This window comes from Symsagittifera roscoffensis, chromosome 1, assembly GCF_963678635.1.
Source record: "Symsagittifera roscoffensis chromosome 1, txSymRosc1.1, whole genome shotgun sequence".
NCBI classification, from domain to species: domain Eukaryota; kingdom Metazoa; phylum Xenacoelomorpha; order Acoela; family Convolutidae; genus Symsagittifera; species Symsagittifera roscoffensis.
The window spans coordinates 29,162,677-29,179,652 of NC_087062.1; the positions used below are offsets into that span (position 1 = coordinate 29,162,677).

Sequence of the window (16,976 nt, forward strand, 5' to 3'; positions counted from 1 at the left end):
TTGACTCCCTCGATATAGCCGGTTTAAAATCTGGATCTTTTCAAAAAAATGAACCTATATGCTTCCTCACACACGTTTTTTTTTTTAAATAGTCGAGATACTGCTTGAGCTGCTCTTTCTCACTTATTGTGCCGTACAAAGCTTCCAATGTAAGCTTAATCTCGCAGCCAGGAATTAGAGACAGCGGAACAAAGGACTGACATTTTTTTTTTATTTCTGTTGTCATCCGCCCGTTCTTAAACTATTAGCCAATTGATCTATGTAAATTAAAAGAAGCACACTTATACTAAAGGGAGTTCAAAATTTAAAGCCGAATTTTTTGTTTCTTCAAAATCAATTACTTTTTCTGTAGGCTTTAATTATGGGATCAGTTCACGGAACACACGGAATTTTGAGTTTTGCGCTGCAATATAAAATAAACCTTTAGGAGCGAGGGCTATATTATAGCAGCGTGGAAATGCACAGTATATACTTAGTAAAACAACGAGAGCCAACTTTTAAAGGTGCCATCAGCATCTCTTTTTGTGTATCGCTCAATAATGTCCAAGTGTGATTGAACAGATAAAACTGAAAGATAAACAAGACTACTCGTATCAGGGCGAAGCCCTGAATGATCCGACTGCCTTTTAAGGTTTTATGGAGCAGTAATAACATTAGAAAATTAAATGTAAGAAAAAATAAAATGAAATTTTTTTCTAAAATTTGAATTTTTTTTGTGAAAATCATCCCCCCACACGCCATACAAAGTATAAAACGATAAATTTCGCTCCTTGTAACAAAAAATTATGGCAAATAAGCTTCTTTCAACCAATTTGGAACGATTTTAAGACGGATTAACTCTCCGCTCTCTCGTTAATAGCCCTAAATATATCGCGCGTTAATTGTCCCAAATTGGCCAAAATGGCTATCTTTAAACCCCTATAACTTTACGAAAAATGATCACAGGTGAAATATCTTTTCAAATTTGAGATCAGGACAACAATACCTTTCGAATGATGTAAAAAAATTGCATCAAAAATGGCTAGTTAAAAAGTCGAAATTTGTCTGAAGAAAAAAAAACCCACCCCGAGCACAAATAATCCGTTACTTTCGTATCGAAAGTCGGAACAATGATGCAAATTGACTACAATTTTCTTTTTTTTGTACACTGACACATGTTTGCGTCATGGTTCCATTTATTGGTCGTTTTGGTTTTCTGCTTTCACTTAATTTTGATCTTATTCAAACACTGAAGTCAGCCATTTCTTGGCCAATATTCTAGCAATCAAATCTCCGGCAAGTATTTTTTGTGTGCTCATCCAGTATTCAATTTTTAGAAGGTTTTGTTCACCGAAGCATAAACTTTTGTTTGATTGTTCATTCGTATTCTTCATCTTAGGAATATTTTGTTTCAATACAAAGATCACAAAATTATCTGTCTATACCAATAATTTTTTTTCAAGGAGCAAATTTTTGCCATCCAGTTTATTGAACAATTCAAAGCTATCGTTTCGATTGTCTTCTGTTGTAGACTGCTGCAAAAAAATTGCGCTATAATCAAGGTGGTACAAATTTAGAATAAGTGTATGCGCGCGATGTTGCGCTCGTTTTATTTAAAATCTTTTAGATTCTGCTTAGATCAGGGCAGAATTTCTCAGAGCTCAGATCAGAAATCTTGAGTCATAGTAGGAAGCTGTTCTAAGCATAATTTTTGGTTGATCTAAAATATTGAGGTGACTTACCCGAACAGCTCACTGACGTACCCAAACAGCTTACAAAAGAGACGACGTACCCATGAAACGTACCAAGAGTGAGAAGCGTTTAAACACATTGACTGCGATGGGTCCACTGGTCAATTGAGACGACTTCCAACATCGAGTCAAAAGGCATAGAATGAAAAGAGTATAGTTATCAACGCGGGATGATCAAAATCAAGTGTTCCATTTTATTTTGCGATAGCAACCCGGGTCGAAGTGCTCACCCTATGTTTCCACCATCTCGACAAAACTCGGTATGTTTCGACCGTGCTGGACCAAGACAAATGTGCTCGACCGTGCTCGACGCAAGAAAGATATGCGTTGACCGTGCTCGACCGAAAAAAAATGTACTCGACCGTACTCGAACCAAGCAAGATATGTTGTGCGACCGTGCTCAACTGAATACGCGTGTGGTCGACCGCGCTCCGCCGTGCTCGAAATATATTTCGAATTTGTGCTCGACGGAAACCCCTATCTCCACTATTCTGTCTCCGCTGTTCTTTTTGTTTGTTCAAATAAAATTGGGCGTGGGCGCATTTGCAGGGAGCTTTTCAAAACTGTTCTATTCCTTGATACCAAAAACTCAGACTTGAGAGGGGTAGTTTTCGGCAAAAAAAAATATTTAAACTATGGGTCAAATATTCCCTCTCGGACTTTTTCGAAAGCTGTAGACAGAGGGGTCATGTATAAAGACTCTAGAGGAGTATACAGACCCACAGGGGTTGGGCGGTCTTTCATTTGTTACCTTTGCTGGAAAACCAGTAGAAGTTTTTGAGAAAAACGAAAAGTTTCAATAAAATTTCCATAACGAAAAAAAAATCAATTATAAAACCAACTTGAAAAGTGCGGATGGGAGTGTTGAAATTGTGTTAACCTGATACAATCCAAATTTAGGTCATTTAGTTGATAAAAAATAAGTCGAGTCATCTCTGACCGAGGAATTTTTTAGCGAAACAAAAAACGAAGGAAATGCGAAGTCGAGGTAAATAAAAGTATATGCTAGGAGTAAATCAAACATTAAAAGCAACATAAAACAGAAAAAAAGTTTATATACCAGTTTGATAACGCTTGCTTATCGCAAGCTCAATAACCTTTAACAAGGGTTGATAAAACGATGGCTGTTAAATACTCAATTGACTGTATTCTAGTTTGCATATATAAGAGAGTGAACTAGAGGTCAACACATAACAGCTAGACAGTTCTAAGTTGATTGACAGGCAAGTACCAAACTCACACTTAATTATAGTATGAGAAATCTCAGAGATAAGTAAATAAAGAATAGCAACTAAGATGATTGACAACTGAACATATTGTAGCCCCTGACACCTTGGTAGCATATAAACTTTTGTTGAGATCCATTATATCGATCAGCGACTCTGAAATAAATAAAAAAACATCAAAAGTATGTATATATATATTACATAACTTTCTTAATGATCTGAAACAAGATGCTTCAATTTTCAATAGCAGCCATGAAAGGTATTTCCAGGAGCCCTCGCAGCCAAAGAAAAATTCATAAAGCCGTTGATAAAGAAAATCGATTTGGCTTTTAGAGTGTTTACGAAATTGACGCAACCATTTTCATTGACCCTGACCCAAGTGTTTACGATATTGACCTTGATGAATGTTCTAAAGAAACGCTGACATTATTATTTAGGTCGAACTATTTGTTTTTCCAAGCTTCTCGTGATTGGGAACTTCGTAGAAAAACTTTGACCAAAAAGGTGGTTTTCAGCGTTTACCTCTCTCCAGTTATTGCATCTGGACGCCAGCGACGCAGTTGGAAAATTTGAAAGTGATTTTTTTTTGGGCTGGGAAGGGGTTCAAAACTTTGAGGGGATGCGTTCGTCTCTTCCCTACCTTCCCCCTCCGCTCTTGAAACTCCAATGCACTTTTTTAACAAATAGCTTTTTGGTTTCAGGTGCCGGCATTCATGATGAATCCAAACTTTGCTTTCAATGATTTTTGTTGCACTTTTAATATGACTCAGTTTTAGAATTTTGCTCAGCATGTTCAGAGCCATGCATGCCATTGAACAACTTAGTCATTTTGTAGATATTACATCTCAGCTCAGACGTTCAGTAATCATTAGACCTGAAACTATAAATAACATAAATGCTCTAATCGATACACAGTTAAATTTTGCATAAAAGTATTAATTTTTATACCATACTCATGAAGACAGTCAAGAATACCTTGAATATAGGCAAGAAGGCTGGACTGTAAAATTTAAATACATAAGTAATTTAAATTTAATATAGTAATTAAACCTTCAACCTGCCGCCTCAACTAAAACGATACAGCAAACTTGAGTTTTAGGCTTATGGCCATCCCTCTCACTGGGTAATGAGTTTTTGAATGAGTTTTAAAGTAAGGTTCATTTTTCCTTCTCCCCCTGGATGTTTTCCTTTTTGTTCCGCCCCCTGGATATTTTCAATCATGACTCCACCCATTTTATCTACTGGCTTTCTTCTTCTAGTACTCCTTCTGGTTCCCGAGCTTTCACTTTGACTGCCAGATTCGACGTCTTCTTCTTGGCTACTATTCACAAGGCACTCTCTCGCAACTAACGCCGGTCGTTCCTGGCTCCCCTTTACTTGTTTTTCTTGACCCCCTTTTCCTTGCTTCGCTCTCGTCACTCTTGATTATGCTTTTGCTCCCGTTCCACGTTCTGCTACTGCTGTACTGCCGCTTGGACCTTGTCCCACCGCAATCGCTTCGTGTCTCGCTAACACTTCTATCGGTAATCTTGCAGGGATAATATTTGATGGCTGGTAATCTTCACTATCCCAATTGTCGGAATGGAAGGTGGCTACTGATACGTTTTGCATAGCCTTTGGTCTCTTTGATTTCGGGCTCTCGACTGCCCCTTTCTTTGCGCTCGATAACATCTCCTTGAGCGTAGCCGGCTTCCGTTTCTTGGGAAGGTTGGGTTTTGGTTTTCCTGCCACAGCACTTTTCCTAAGAACAGATACGTTTTTTAGCTTGATAGTATGTTCGGATTCAGAGATTACATTGGATGTTAATAATTTATACCGATTTAGGGTCTTGCTGGTGGTACGCTGATATAGGTCGCGTGCGCCTCCACTCCCCTGGATGTTAGGGCCAGTGTCTCCACTCCCCTGGATTTTCGGGGCAACTCCCAATACCTCCCCTGGACATGTGTCCATTTGCTGATTGCTATCAAGCATGATAGGGGCCCTTCTTAAAGCTGGAGCGTATGTCAAATCGGACCTTTCCTCCCAATTCGAGTGCTGAGGGAATGCAATTTTACTCATCTCAGGATCATTTTCGTCTAAACACAAACAATTTTGTTTTAAGACGTTCTTCCAATTCAAATTTTTCAAACTTGGTTTTTTCGTAAGATTTCGTAAAACGGTGTTGGCCTCCCGGCCGTGGTGAGCTTCAAAAGGTGTTAATTTAGTAGTTGCATTTTTGGAAAATCGTAGGGCGCCTAGCGCTTTATCGACCATAGATTCTAGAGACTTATGCTCTTTTTCAGTCGCATATGTTAGGACAAAATTCTTCAAACTTCCTATTGTCCGTTCAACGAACCCCGGGCCTCGATGATCATTCACTGGGGAGTACATTAGCTCGATGTCTTCGTTGTTACAGAAGCTTTTAAATTTCTTAGATGTAAAACATGATCCCTGATCAACGTGGTTTTTCCGAGGTACTCCATGATGAGTTATGTATTTATCGAGGAATTTTAAGACTTTATCTGACGTGTTAGTGGTAGTAACCAGTGCTGATGGCCACCTTGAGAAGCGGTCCGTAGCAACCAAGACATATTTCTTACTCTCATTTAAGTAATTTATTGGACCCCAGAAGTCCAACTGTATACATTCATTGGGTTACCTTAGTTCAGGGACCTTCCCCATGTCTCCCTTGGCTTCCGTGCATTGGTGACAGTACGTGGCCTTTGCTGCCAAACTGCGGTGCATGTAGGGATACCAGACGTCACGCGCTGCTTCATACATGTTTTTTTTACTGTGATGGTAATAATGTATCCGCGACTCAATTGGGACTTGTAATGGCAAAGGAATGACCAGCCGTCCATCCAACCACACACAGTACTTCCCAATCTTCAGGAGTTCTTCTTTCAAGTTAATCTTCTTCTCCAATGCTTCTTTTACTCGTACTAAGTTCACATCCGCCGGTATGTTTGAGGCAACAAATTCTAAATTAAATAGTTATGGTAACGCTTGGGATTTCTTGATAACCTTGCAATCACGGGGATTGATAGACATAATTTGCTGATTTGGATTAACGGTAGGAAAAAGCTCGCCTGGGAATTTCGAAGGTATTGAAAGTACTGTATTAATTTTTAAATCCCGTGTATTTTTAGTAATTGCAACAATTTCAGGGTTAATGACAGTTATTTCATCGCTACTCAATAGGTTTTTCTCTAATCTAAGCGGAGAGTTGATCTGAGGTTGTAGTATATTCGGAGAGTTAGTTTGGGAATCAATTTCAACACTTTCAACATTTTCAATTTCAAAAATATTGGGAAAGAACAATTAGAATCGCTATCCATTTTGTTTGAATTATTTGATGTAGGCCAATTTAACCGTCTTCCAAGGGAACAATATATAGAGCACACTGAATGTCCCTTGGATTTTTTTGATTTTGTGTTATGCAAATTGATCGTTTCCTCTTGGTCGGTGTCTTCAAGCATGACTTTCCGCCCTCAACCGTCGCTGTTTGTAGGCATGTTATCCGTTCTCGCTTTTGATTGGATGAAAACCGTCTAGACTGTTTACAACCAGTTTCTTTAATATCCTGATAATTTCCTTCACCAAGGGGTTTTAAATCATTTGTGAAACCAAGGGATTTTCTAATTGAAGCGATTTTTGCCACGGTGAACGAATTATCATATTGACTTATCGGTTTAGGGGGTTCGCTAGGATGCCTTGACAAGTAATCCGATCAAGCCCGTTTTGTGTTCTATTACAAAGTCAAAAGGAATCAGTCTGTCTAGCCAACGTGTCAGTCTTGAAAAGAGAGTTTTGTTTTTCTTGTTATTCCCGTTAAGTAATGAAATTAGGGCCTTATGGTCCGTGATAACTGTAAACGATCTTCCTAAAATGTAGTTTCTGAAATATTCGGCCCCCCATACTACCGCCAGCCTTTCAAGCTCGTTAGTGGAATATTTTTTCTCGGCTGCGTTTAAGAATCGTGATGCAAAAGAAATAGGGCGCCACCCTTCTGTACCCAATTGCTCTAAAACCGCTCCAAGGCCATTATGACTTGCATCGCAAACAACTCTAATGTCTTTATGAATATCAAAATGCTTTAATTCAACTATGTTTGCGACCCCCATTTTTAATGTTTTAGAAAGCATTTTCTCATTCCGCGGTCCAGTTATTTTCGTTTTTCTAGCTGAGAAGTGGCCTTAATGGAGCTGACATCTCCGCTATCGCTGGTAAATATTAATGCAAGCTGTGGATTGAGCCCATAAGCTCCAATTGCTAACTTTAGGGACCCGGATTTCAATTGAGTGACTGTTTTAGGAGCCTTTAATGCGTCTATCGGCAATTTTTTGCGTTTAAGCGGCGTAACCCCCGTTTCGGTTATACGATGACCGAGCCACTCGCATTCTCGTTTCGCAAACTCGCATTTTGGTAATTTCAGCTATTTGTATTCGCGGATCTTTTCAACCAAGGAGATATGTTCTACTTCCGTTCCTTTGGTTGTAACCAAAATATCATCAATAAAGGCGTTCGCTTGTGGGAATTCGTTCAAAATTGAGTCCATTACTCGTTGGAACTCTGCCGGCATGGACGTTATCCCGTAAAACACTGTTCGGAATCGGTATGTTCCTGTCGACCGTCCGCCCACCAAAGAAAAGTTACAGTGCACGCTTGTTTCTTCACTAAGCGGTAGTTGCCCATACGCGTACGTTAGATCCATCGTAGTAAAGTACACCTCCCCTTGTTTTTTCTCGGAAATAAGTTGTCCTATTGTATCTACAAGTTCTTCTATATTTGGCATTTGGTATTTGTTTTTATGAACTTGTTTATTAAGTTCTCGAGATTCCAATGCTAACTTTAGGGACCCGTCTTTTTTTACGGTGATGACGATCGGAGAAACAAAATATCGATCCGAACACTCTTTCAACTTTTCTATATGTCCCTGGGTTAATAGCTTATCAATTTTTTTGTCCACCTTTTCTTGGAGCGTTACCGGCACTCTCCGTCCCTTCTGCTGCACTGGTACAAGATTTTTGAAAAATTCTGCTTGAACCTTGTAGTTCCTAATTTTTCCAACTCTAGTAAAAAGTTTTGGGAATAGCTTACTGAAATATAATTGCCATTGATCCATCTGCTCATCCTCCGGTTCGTCGTGCCCGTCATTGCATGAATTGCCTTCCGTCCCCTGGATATTCATTACTTCCCCCCTTGGATCTGCTTGCATCAACTAGAGTCCGAATTTCCCCATCAAATCACGTCCCACGATGGATGGTCTGGTCCCCCAATGACTCGGTTTTCTGCTTTCGTCTTCCAGCCGTTTGATGCTAACTCGAGTTCCATTCTGCCCAACATCTTGATCCGATTGTTACTGTAATCCCGGAATTCGTCATCGTCAGTGTCATCTTGTTTTAAATTAATTCCCGCTCTTCCCACTGTTCTCCTCAAATCTTCTAGTGTTAAAATGGATATCGGCGATCCACTGTCGATCCAAATGTTCATCGGGTGCCCATTAATGTATATTTTGAGTTTAGGTCCGGCAACTTTCAATACTGTTTCCTTCTTCAGTCTAATTGCCATAACCATGTAGTCGTCTGAACTTTCTGATGACCAGCTGTGGTGTTCTCGTTTAACGAAACCTACTGAATTTGCCGCAACTTGGGAACCCACGTCATCCGAGGGGGTACCTTCTTCCTCGAATAGCTCATCCCCTTGGATTAATCCAACCGGTTGTCCCCCCCTGGATTGTCGTTTTCCCCAGCAAGTCCTCTCAAAATGCCCGATCTTTTTGCAAAAATTGCATGTGACGGCTCTTGCTGGGCATCGTTGTCGGTGTTCTGGGGTGAAGTTCGGTTGATCGCAATTGTAACATCTTCGCTCTTGCATTCGTTCTTGTGTTCGACCTCCTCCACGATTTGGATATTGGACCTGTCCCATTGGCATTCCTCGTCCCCTGGATCCACGAATATTGCTGATTGGTTCCGTTTTGATCTACAGGGAACCCCCTGGCGATGGATACGCCATTCCCGTGGAACCGGATGCGACGCCCTTGTAACTCTTTGCGTACTTGTCTCCTCTTTCATATGACATTGCGATTCTCAATGCTTCCTCCGGGGTTTTAGTTTCCCTACACAGCTCGTTCTGCGCGTCCCTGTTCCTCATGTTGAAAATAAATATGTCTCTCACCATTTTCCGCTCCTGGGTGCCCAAATTGCATCTTGCCGCCATTCCACTAAGTTCTGCATAGAACGATTCTAAGCTTTCACCCTCCTTTTGTTTCCTCGACAACATCTGGTACATCTCGTACGTTTCGTTGGGCTCTTTCTGAAAAAGAGCTACACAGGTATCCAAAAAGCGTGGGTATCCTATTGTTTCCATATCTAAATGTGGATGCTGATTATGCAAGGCTCTCTGTCCCTCGTGTCCCAGGCATAAGTACAGATTCGATATCAGTGTACGATCACCTTCTGCCCGTGGTTTTCCACCAATGTTACCCAGGTCATTAATCTGTGCTTCAGTTAATGTAGATGCGAAGTAATATTCCGACGAGACTAGTCCATGTTTCGCCACCATTGCCCAATGAAATCTTTGTTTCCAGTGTTCCCATAAGAGTTGTGGTTCCGCCTGATTCGGAGGCCAGAAAGCCACAATTCCAAGGGGGTTTTTCCCCCCTCCATCCACTGATAGCGCCATAACAAGGGTTGATAAAACGATGGCTGTTAAATACTCGATTGACTGTATTCTAGTTCGCATAAATAAGAGAGTGAACTAGAGGTCAACACATAACAGCTAGACAGTTCTAAGTTGATTGACAGGCAAGGTACCAAACTCACACTTAATTATAGTATGCGAAATCTCAGAGATAAGTAAATAAAGAATAGCAACTAAGATGATTGACAACTGAACATATTGTAGCCCCTGACACCTTGGTAGCATATAAACTTTTGTTGAGATCCATTATATCGATCAGCGACTCTGAAATAAATAGAAAAAACATCAAAAGTATGTATATATATTACATAACTTTCTTAATGATCTGAAACAAGATGCTTCAATTTTCAATAGCAGCCATGAAAGGTATTTCCAGGAGCCCTCGCAGCCAAAGAAAAATTCATAAAGCCATTGATAAAGAAAATCGATTTGGCTTTTAGAGTGTTTACGAAATTGACGCAACCATTTTCATTGACCCTGACCCAAGTGTTTACGATATTGACCTTGATGAATGTTCTAAAGAAACGCTGACATTATTATTTAGGTCGAACTATTTGTTTTTCCAAGCTTCTCGTGATTGGGAACTTCGTAGAAAAACTTTGACCAAAAAGGTGGTTTTCAGCGTTTACCTCTCTCCAGTTATTGCATCTGGACGCCAGCGACGCAGTTGGAAAATTTGAAAGTGATTTTTTTTTGGGCTGGGAAGGGGTTCAAAACTTTGAGGGGATGCGTTCGTCTCTTCCCTACCTTCCCCCTCCGCTCTTGAAACTCCAATGCATTTTTTTAACAAATAGCTTTTTGGTTTCAGGTGCCGGCATTCATGATGAATCCAAACTTTGCTTTCAATGATTTTTGTTGCACTTTTAATATGACTCAGTTTTAGAATTTTGCTCAGCATGTTTAGAGCCATGCATGCCATTGAACAACTTAGTCATTTTGTAGATATTACATCTCAGCTCAGACGTTCAGTAATCATTAGACCTGAAACTATAAATAACATAAATGCTCTAATCGATACACAGTTAAATTTTGCATAAAAGTATTAATTTTTATACCATACTCATGAAGACAGTCAAGAATACCTTGAATATAGGCAAGAAGGCTGGACTGGATTCAATCCCTGGACCTCGTGGTTTGCCAGTTATTGGAGTCCTGCCACATTATGCGTGGAATCATGGATCTTATTTCTCATTGGAAGTAGGTGCAACTTACAGCTTATCATATTTCTCTTTTGAAATAAAAAAAATTGAAGTAGAAAAATGAAAAGATATCAAAGGTTAAGACGAAACGTGGACTTGAAAAATCAGATGACGATTACGAAAATTCCGCGGTCATCACTTTAAATGCTCAGTACAGATTTAAACTTTATGGTTTCCCGTGTATAGTTATAGAGTTATAGTTATATTATATAACTTGACGTAATTAAATGTGAAATGTTACATAATTTTTTCAGAAGCGTTTCTCGGACACCTATGGTCCCATTCATACAGAGAAGCTTCTGTTCCGCACTTCAGTCGTCCTCTCCTCCCCCGAACTCATCCAGCAGCTGATCAGGAGTGAGGGCCAGTGTCCGATGAGACCCCCGATTGTGAACTGGGAGGCACACAGGGAGAACATTGGCATGCCAAGAGGACTCGTGTCCAGGTGAGCGAGAAGAGAAGGGAGAGAGGGGGTTTAGTTTTTAGCCTAATTAGTTTTTTCACCAAATGTAAATTCAAAATAATCTTTTGCTTAAACATACGTGCTGCAACTAAATGAAATTTTTACAAAAGGTTGAAAATCAACAACTACACCGGCATGTAACATACAATTAACAACTCGTATAAATTAAATAAAACTATACCAATATTAAATATCAAAAAGATCTGGAAAAGAACTAATGGATCTATCGAGAAAAAAAAATTTCGTGCATTTCTATCAAAAAATTGTTAAACTCACATCTGAATTTTTATTAAGAATTAAATTTTCTCGGCTTAACGTTTGAAATGATCCATTCATTACAACTATTGTTTGCTCTAATTTCTTTCCCCAATTTGTTTTGTTTTATTTCTTTTGTGCGTTTGATTAGTTTCAAAGGTATTTTGTTCTAAAAAATGCCTACCAATTTTGTTTGTCTTGATATTTTTTGCCAGATCGAACATTCTAGTCAGGCTATGTTGGGTAACGAATAGTTCGGCTGGTGAAACTGTACACTTGAAAAATAGATCTCATCATGATCGTTTTCTCTGCTAAGATAGCAAGCTTTGATTCCCTTGTTAATTTCTCTGTTTAGTCTGTTAGTTTGAGATATTGATAGATAAAAAAAAGTTCCAATAAAAGATAAATGTGATAAAACTAATGGTCAGAAAAGCGTGATTTTTGTTTCTAAGGGTACCATATATCGCACGCAGTAGTTTGACAAAATGCAACTGCAATTATGCTTAATCAGTTGTTTAGTTTGGCTGAAAAACAAGATTTTTGTCCACTAACATTCCAAGCTAGCTGGCATATTCCTTATTGGAAATTCTTTCTTCTCTATAATTTTTTTTCTAAATTTTTGTCCCCAAAGATAATGGGTTCTGTTTTATGAACCTTAGGAACAAGTTTGTTTTCATTTAAATTTTCAGGTACTTTTCTAGCGTTTCTAGCGTTGATGTTCTTAGGTCCATTATTGTATTTGCTGTACAGAAAATACTTGTATCAACAGCAAATTGCACTAATTTCATATTTCTGTTTACTTGGCTTCTTAAATCATTAACATCAATATTGAAAACCAATGGACCCAAAACAGTACCTTGAGGTACATACTGATTAAATGTTTTCCAGTTCGAACAATAATTTTGGAATTTTACACATTGCTGACGGTCTTATCCTTTACTTTTTAGTTTGAAAACGGAAACTTTTCAGACAGGATTTTTTTTCACATTATATAATTTGAATTGATATAATTTTTTCTTTATTTATATTCGTTATATGGTTTTACACGGTCACCTACAAGTTCGCTTTGGAAAAGCGTCTTGAAAAAGCGTCAGTGAAATGCTTGGCTTAAAAAAGTTTTAAGTTCGGCCCAATCAATCCAAGTGCGGCGTTTTTGCTGTGTGTAAGGCAAAAGAGTATTCGTGATTGAAAATAGCGTTTCTTTTCAGCTGGGGTGAAGAGTGGCGAAGGTGCAGACGCGCATTCAGTGGCCCGCTCCTCAAGCCCACAGAAGTGAATCAGCTGAGACCAGCTGTGAAACAATCCATGCACAAGTTGGGATCTCTTCTGGACTCAAGAGCAGAAGAAGTCCATTGCGATAAAGCAAAAGAGAAATTAATAAACTCTGACCTTTTGACTCTGCTGAAAGTTTGGTCCCTTGAAGGTAGGCGTACATTTTTATGTAAAATGGTTTTACAAACGGAAAAACTGAAAACAAAAACACAATGTGTTTCAGTGGCTTTTTCTGTGACCTTTGGAAAGAATCATCGGCAGCGCATCATGAGTCATCCAATTGAAGAGGATATCCTAGAGTTCATAGATGTTGTGGACAAGGTTTGAGAAAATAACTGATTATACCAAATTCTTTGCGAATAGGAGAGAAACTTCTGATCACAGTATTTTTCCAAAACAAATTTTCAGTATTTCTCAAATTAGTGCAAATCGCGGCTGGAAAATGTTTTAAAATGATATACCCGTCTAAGAAATTTTTCACCTGTCAAAAACTTTTCTAAAGCACGAAAGATCAATCATTTTTAGCAAACACCTCTTAAGCTCGTGATTTTTTTTTTTGATTTTTTTTTGACATAAATTGCAAAATATTTGTCCCAGCTGATTTTTTTCTAATTGACACTACTTGAAGTTATAATTGACATATAGATTTCATGCTTGCAATGCTTTAGTTTCTTCTATGAAAAAGATGAATGAAATCCATCTGTTAAAAAAAACAATTTCAATTTGAATATAATTCACTTTGAGTGAGTTTTTTGCCAGTTTAAATTATAAAGTTATCACAAAACTATCACGTTAAAATTTAATTATCTGCAATGTTTAGATTTTTGTGATTGGGACTAAATTTTTCCTGATTAATGACACTCTGGGAAAAAACTACTTGAGGCTGACGAGGCATTTCAACAAACATTTCAAGTACTGGGACTACATATTCAACTTCTGTGAGAATTATGTCAAATACAGTTTTTGAAAAAACAATACATTTTTAATTGATTCGGCTTATTTTTTTAATCTTCAAGTTCAAAATGATTTTCTAAGAGAAGCGAAAAAAACTGAATCTTTGCAAAATGCAATTATCTCAATTTGATCTGATTTTTATGCGAAATAAAACAAAATAAAAAAAACAAAACTTTACTGCTTTCATTATTAGAAAAAACTTCTTGTTTTCAAACAAATGGTTATAGCCACAGGAAAACAACTCTCAAATCCAACCCTACATCTAAAGCCAAAGATATGGCTCCACAAATAAATATATAAACCTCTGGTTGAAAAGTTATAGCGTTGATAATCCTTTTCATAAAAATTCGAGATGCTGAGTCTTCTACAGCAAAGCTAAAAATGTTATTGGGCGGATCTGAGCAAAAGCGCAATTTAATCTAGCTCATGTTTTTTATTTGAGGTCGCCCTCAAATACAACAGAAGCTAAATGAGGCAAAAAGTAAAGCCAACCCGAAAACAAGCGACGATGAAACAATGTCAGACGGAGGATTCCTGGAAAAGGTCCTCTCTGAGAACTCTTCGATATCAGAGAATGAAGTGATTTCATCCGTCACGGAGCTTATTTACGGTGCAATAGATCAAGTAACGTATTCTTCCCAGTTTAATCACCAACTTTTGTTTTTGTTCCGACTTTCGATACGAAAGTAACGGAATATTTGTGCTCGGGTGGGTTTTTTTTCTTCAGACAAATTTCGACTTTTTAACTAGCCATTTTTGACGATTTTTTTTCATATCATTCGAAAGCTTTTGCTGTTGAGCTTTAAAATGAAAAGATATTTCACCTGTGACTATTTTTTGTAAAGTTATGGGGGTTTAAAGATAGCCATTTTGGCCAATTTGGGTCAATTAACGCGCGATATATTTCGCGCTATTAACGCGTAAGCAGAGATTTAATCCGCCCTAGAAATCGTTCCAAATTGGTTGAAGAAAGCTTATTTGTCATAATCGATTTATTATTAGGAGCAAAATCTATCACTTTGTACTTTATATGGCGTGTGGGGGGATGTTTTTTATTCAAAAATTTCAAATTTTAGAAAAAAAAATTTCATTTTATTTTATTACATTTAATTTTTTTTGTTATTACTGCTCCATAAACCTCAAAAGGCAGTCGGAACATTCAGGGCTTTGCCCTGATACGAGCAGTTTTGTTATAATTGCCTTTAACATGTTTTTATTATTGTTCCGACTTTCGATACGAAAGTAACGGAATATTTGTGCTCGGGTGGGTTTTTTCTTCAGACAATTTCGGCTTTTTAACAAGCCATTTTTGACAGATTTTTTAAATTTCATTCGAAAGGTATTGTTGTCTTGAGCTTAAATTTGGAAAGACATTTTACCTGTGATCATTTTTCTCAAAGTTATGGGGGTTTAAAATTACCATTTTGGCCAATTTGGGACAATTATCGCGGGATATAATTCGCGCTATTAACGCCTAAGCGGGGATTTAATCCGTCGCAGAAATCGTTCCAAATTGGTTGAAGGACTCTTATTTGCCATAATTGATTTCTTACTAGGAGCGAAATCTATCACTTTGTACTTTGAATGGTGTGTGGGGGGATCAATTTCACAAAAATTACATATAATTTTTTCATGTTATTACTGCGCCATAGAACTTAAGAGGCAGTCGGAACATTCAGGGCCTCGCCCTGATACGAGCAGTCTTAATGCCTTTAAGATAGCATCGTTTTATTTATTTGAATCTTTTTTATAGCGCGTGAACAATTTTTCTAAAGATTAATTATAACTTAATTCTCAGATTATGGATGAACAAGAAGGTATTTGTAATAAAACGTATTCGGAGGTCATTCAAAACTAGTACTAAGCTACAAAATTGTTTCAGACCTCTCTAACTTTGGGCGCAATCCTTGGGGAATTGGCCATGAACCCAACACTACAATCGCAGCTCAGATCCAAAATCAACACCTCGTCATTATCATCTTCAGTCGATGAAGATTATCCTACTAATGTGTTTGTGCGTGCAGTTATGAAGGAGGGGTTCCGGATGTTTCCCTCTATGACGAGGACAGTGAGGAAACTTACTGAAGATATGGAGTTGGGGGGCTACCACTTACCAGAAGGGGTAAGTTGTAAGCACTCACTTTAAACCCATAAGATTGATGATTGCTTTAATTTTTTTTTTCATAACAACACAACGATTCGACAATAGCGGTTATTATAATTTATATTAATGAGTTTTATAGTCAAAATTTAAAATAAACAGACTGAAGTCCTAGCAAAAAACTTCTGATTGTTACCAAAGAAAAACAAATAAACTCATGATGCAAAAGCTTGGTTTCAAACAGCATTGAGACCCATACTTACGAACGTTTTTAGCTCATTTTGACAACTTTGATAGAAGTTAGAAGTTCAGCTGCTCTTCGATCTGCTGAAACAACCTTTTTAAGCTTCAGCAAAAATTCTGTTCCAATTTTAAACTCCTCCAGGTTGAATCTAGAAAAATTTGGTCTCCTGATTTGAAAAAAAAAACACATTTCAGGTATCTATGCAATTTTTTCAGACTTACATCATGATCGGAACCTACGCCATTGGCCGCAATCCAGAGTACTTTCGCAACCCCGATACTTTTGACCCAACGAGGTGGCTCAATGATTCGCGGGAGGAGATGGCGAGACTCAGCTCACCCTTTTTAATTGGAAACTTCGGATTTGGAGCCAGAATGTGCATCGGAAAACGACTGGCAGAGATGCAAATTTACGAGGCGATAATTTATGTGAGCTTATTTAGTTTTCAGCACATCAAGTTTTATGAACATATGTTGGTTCGCAGTCAAAAGGTTCAAATTCGAGCTTTGAAAAAAAATGATCTGTCGTATAGGTGACTAATAATCCGAAATTTCAAAGGAAGAGAGAATTACGTTTTTAACAGTTTAAACTGTTTTACATTTTCATTAGCAGTTTTGGACGCGCTTGCCCGTGTCCTAAAAATCCAACTCACAAAAGTTTCCAAGTCACTATCAAGTAAAAGCACTGTAATTGTTTAGTAAAATAAGGCCAGTCTCAACAAAAAGACAATTTTCTTTATCACTTGCCATCAATTCCATAGAAACTTTTCTATAAATCTTATAATTGTTTCAGATCATCGGCAATTATGAGCTAAGTTGGGAGAGCGATGAGCCCATGCATGTTTATTCAGC

At 38.0% G+C, this 16,976-nt stretch overlaps 1 protein-coding gene across 1 annotated transcript in view; it reads left to right on the plus strand.

Annotated features, from left to right (window-relative positions):
- Positions 1-10,594: 10,594 nt before the first annotated feature.
- LOC134855923 (1,25-dihydroxyvitamin D(3) 24-hydroxylase, mitochondrial-like) overlaps positions 10,595-16,976 on the plus strand; it is a 6,959-nt gene continuing 577 nt past the window's right edge. Inside the window, exons 1-9 of the mRNA XM_063872333.1 lie at positions 10,595-10,834; positions 11,091-11,281; positions 12,763-12,977; positions 13,050-13,147; positions 13,647-13,764; positions 14,223-14,404; positions 15,663-15,902; positions 16,341-16,553; positions 16,918-16,974. Of these exons, the coding sequence (XP_063728403.1) occupies positions 10,700-10,834; positions 11,091-11,281; positions 12,763-12,977; positions 13,050-13,147; positions 13,647-13,764; positions 14,223-14,404; positions 15,663-15,902; positions 16,341-16,553; positions 16,918-16,974 (1,449 nt within the window). The 5' untranslated portion in view covers positions 10,595-10,699. The remainder of the gene's footprint in view (positions 10,835-11,090; positions 11,282-12,762; positions 12,978-13,049; positions 13,148-13,646; positions 13,765-14,222; positions 14,405-15,662; positions 15,903-16,340; positions 16,554-16,917; positions 16,975-16,976) is intronic.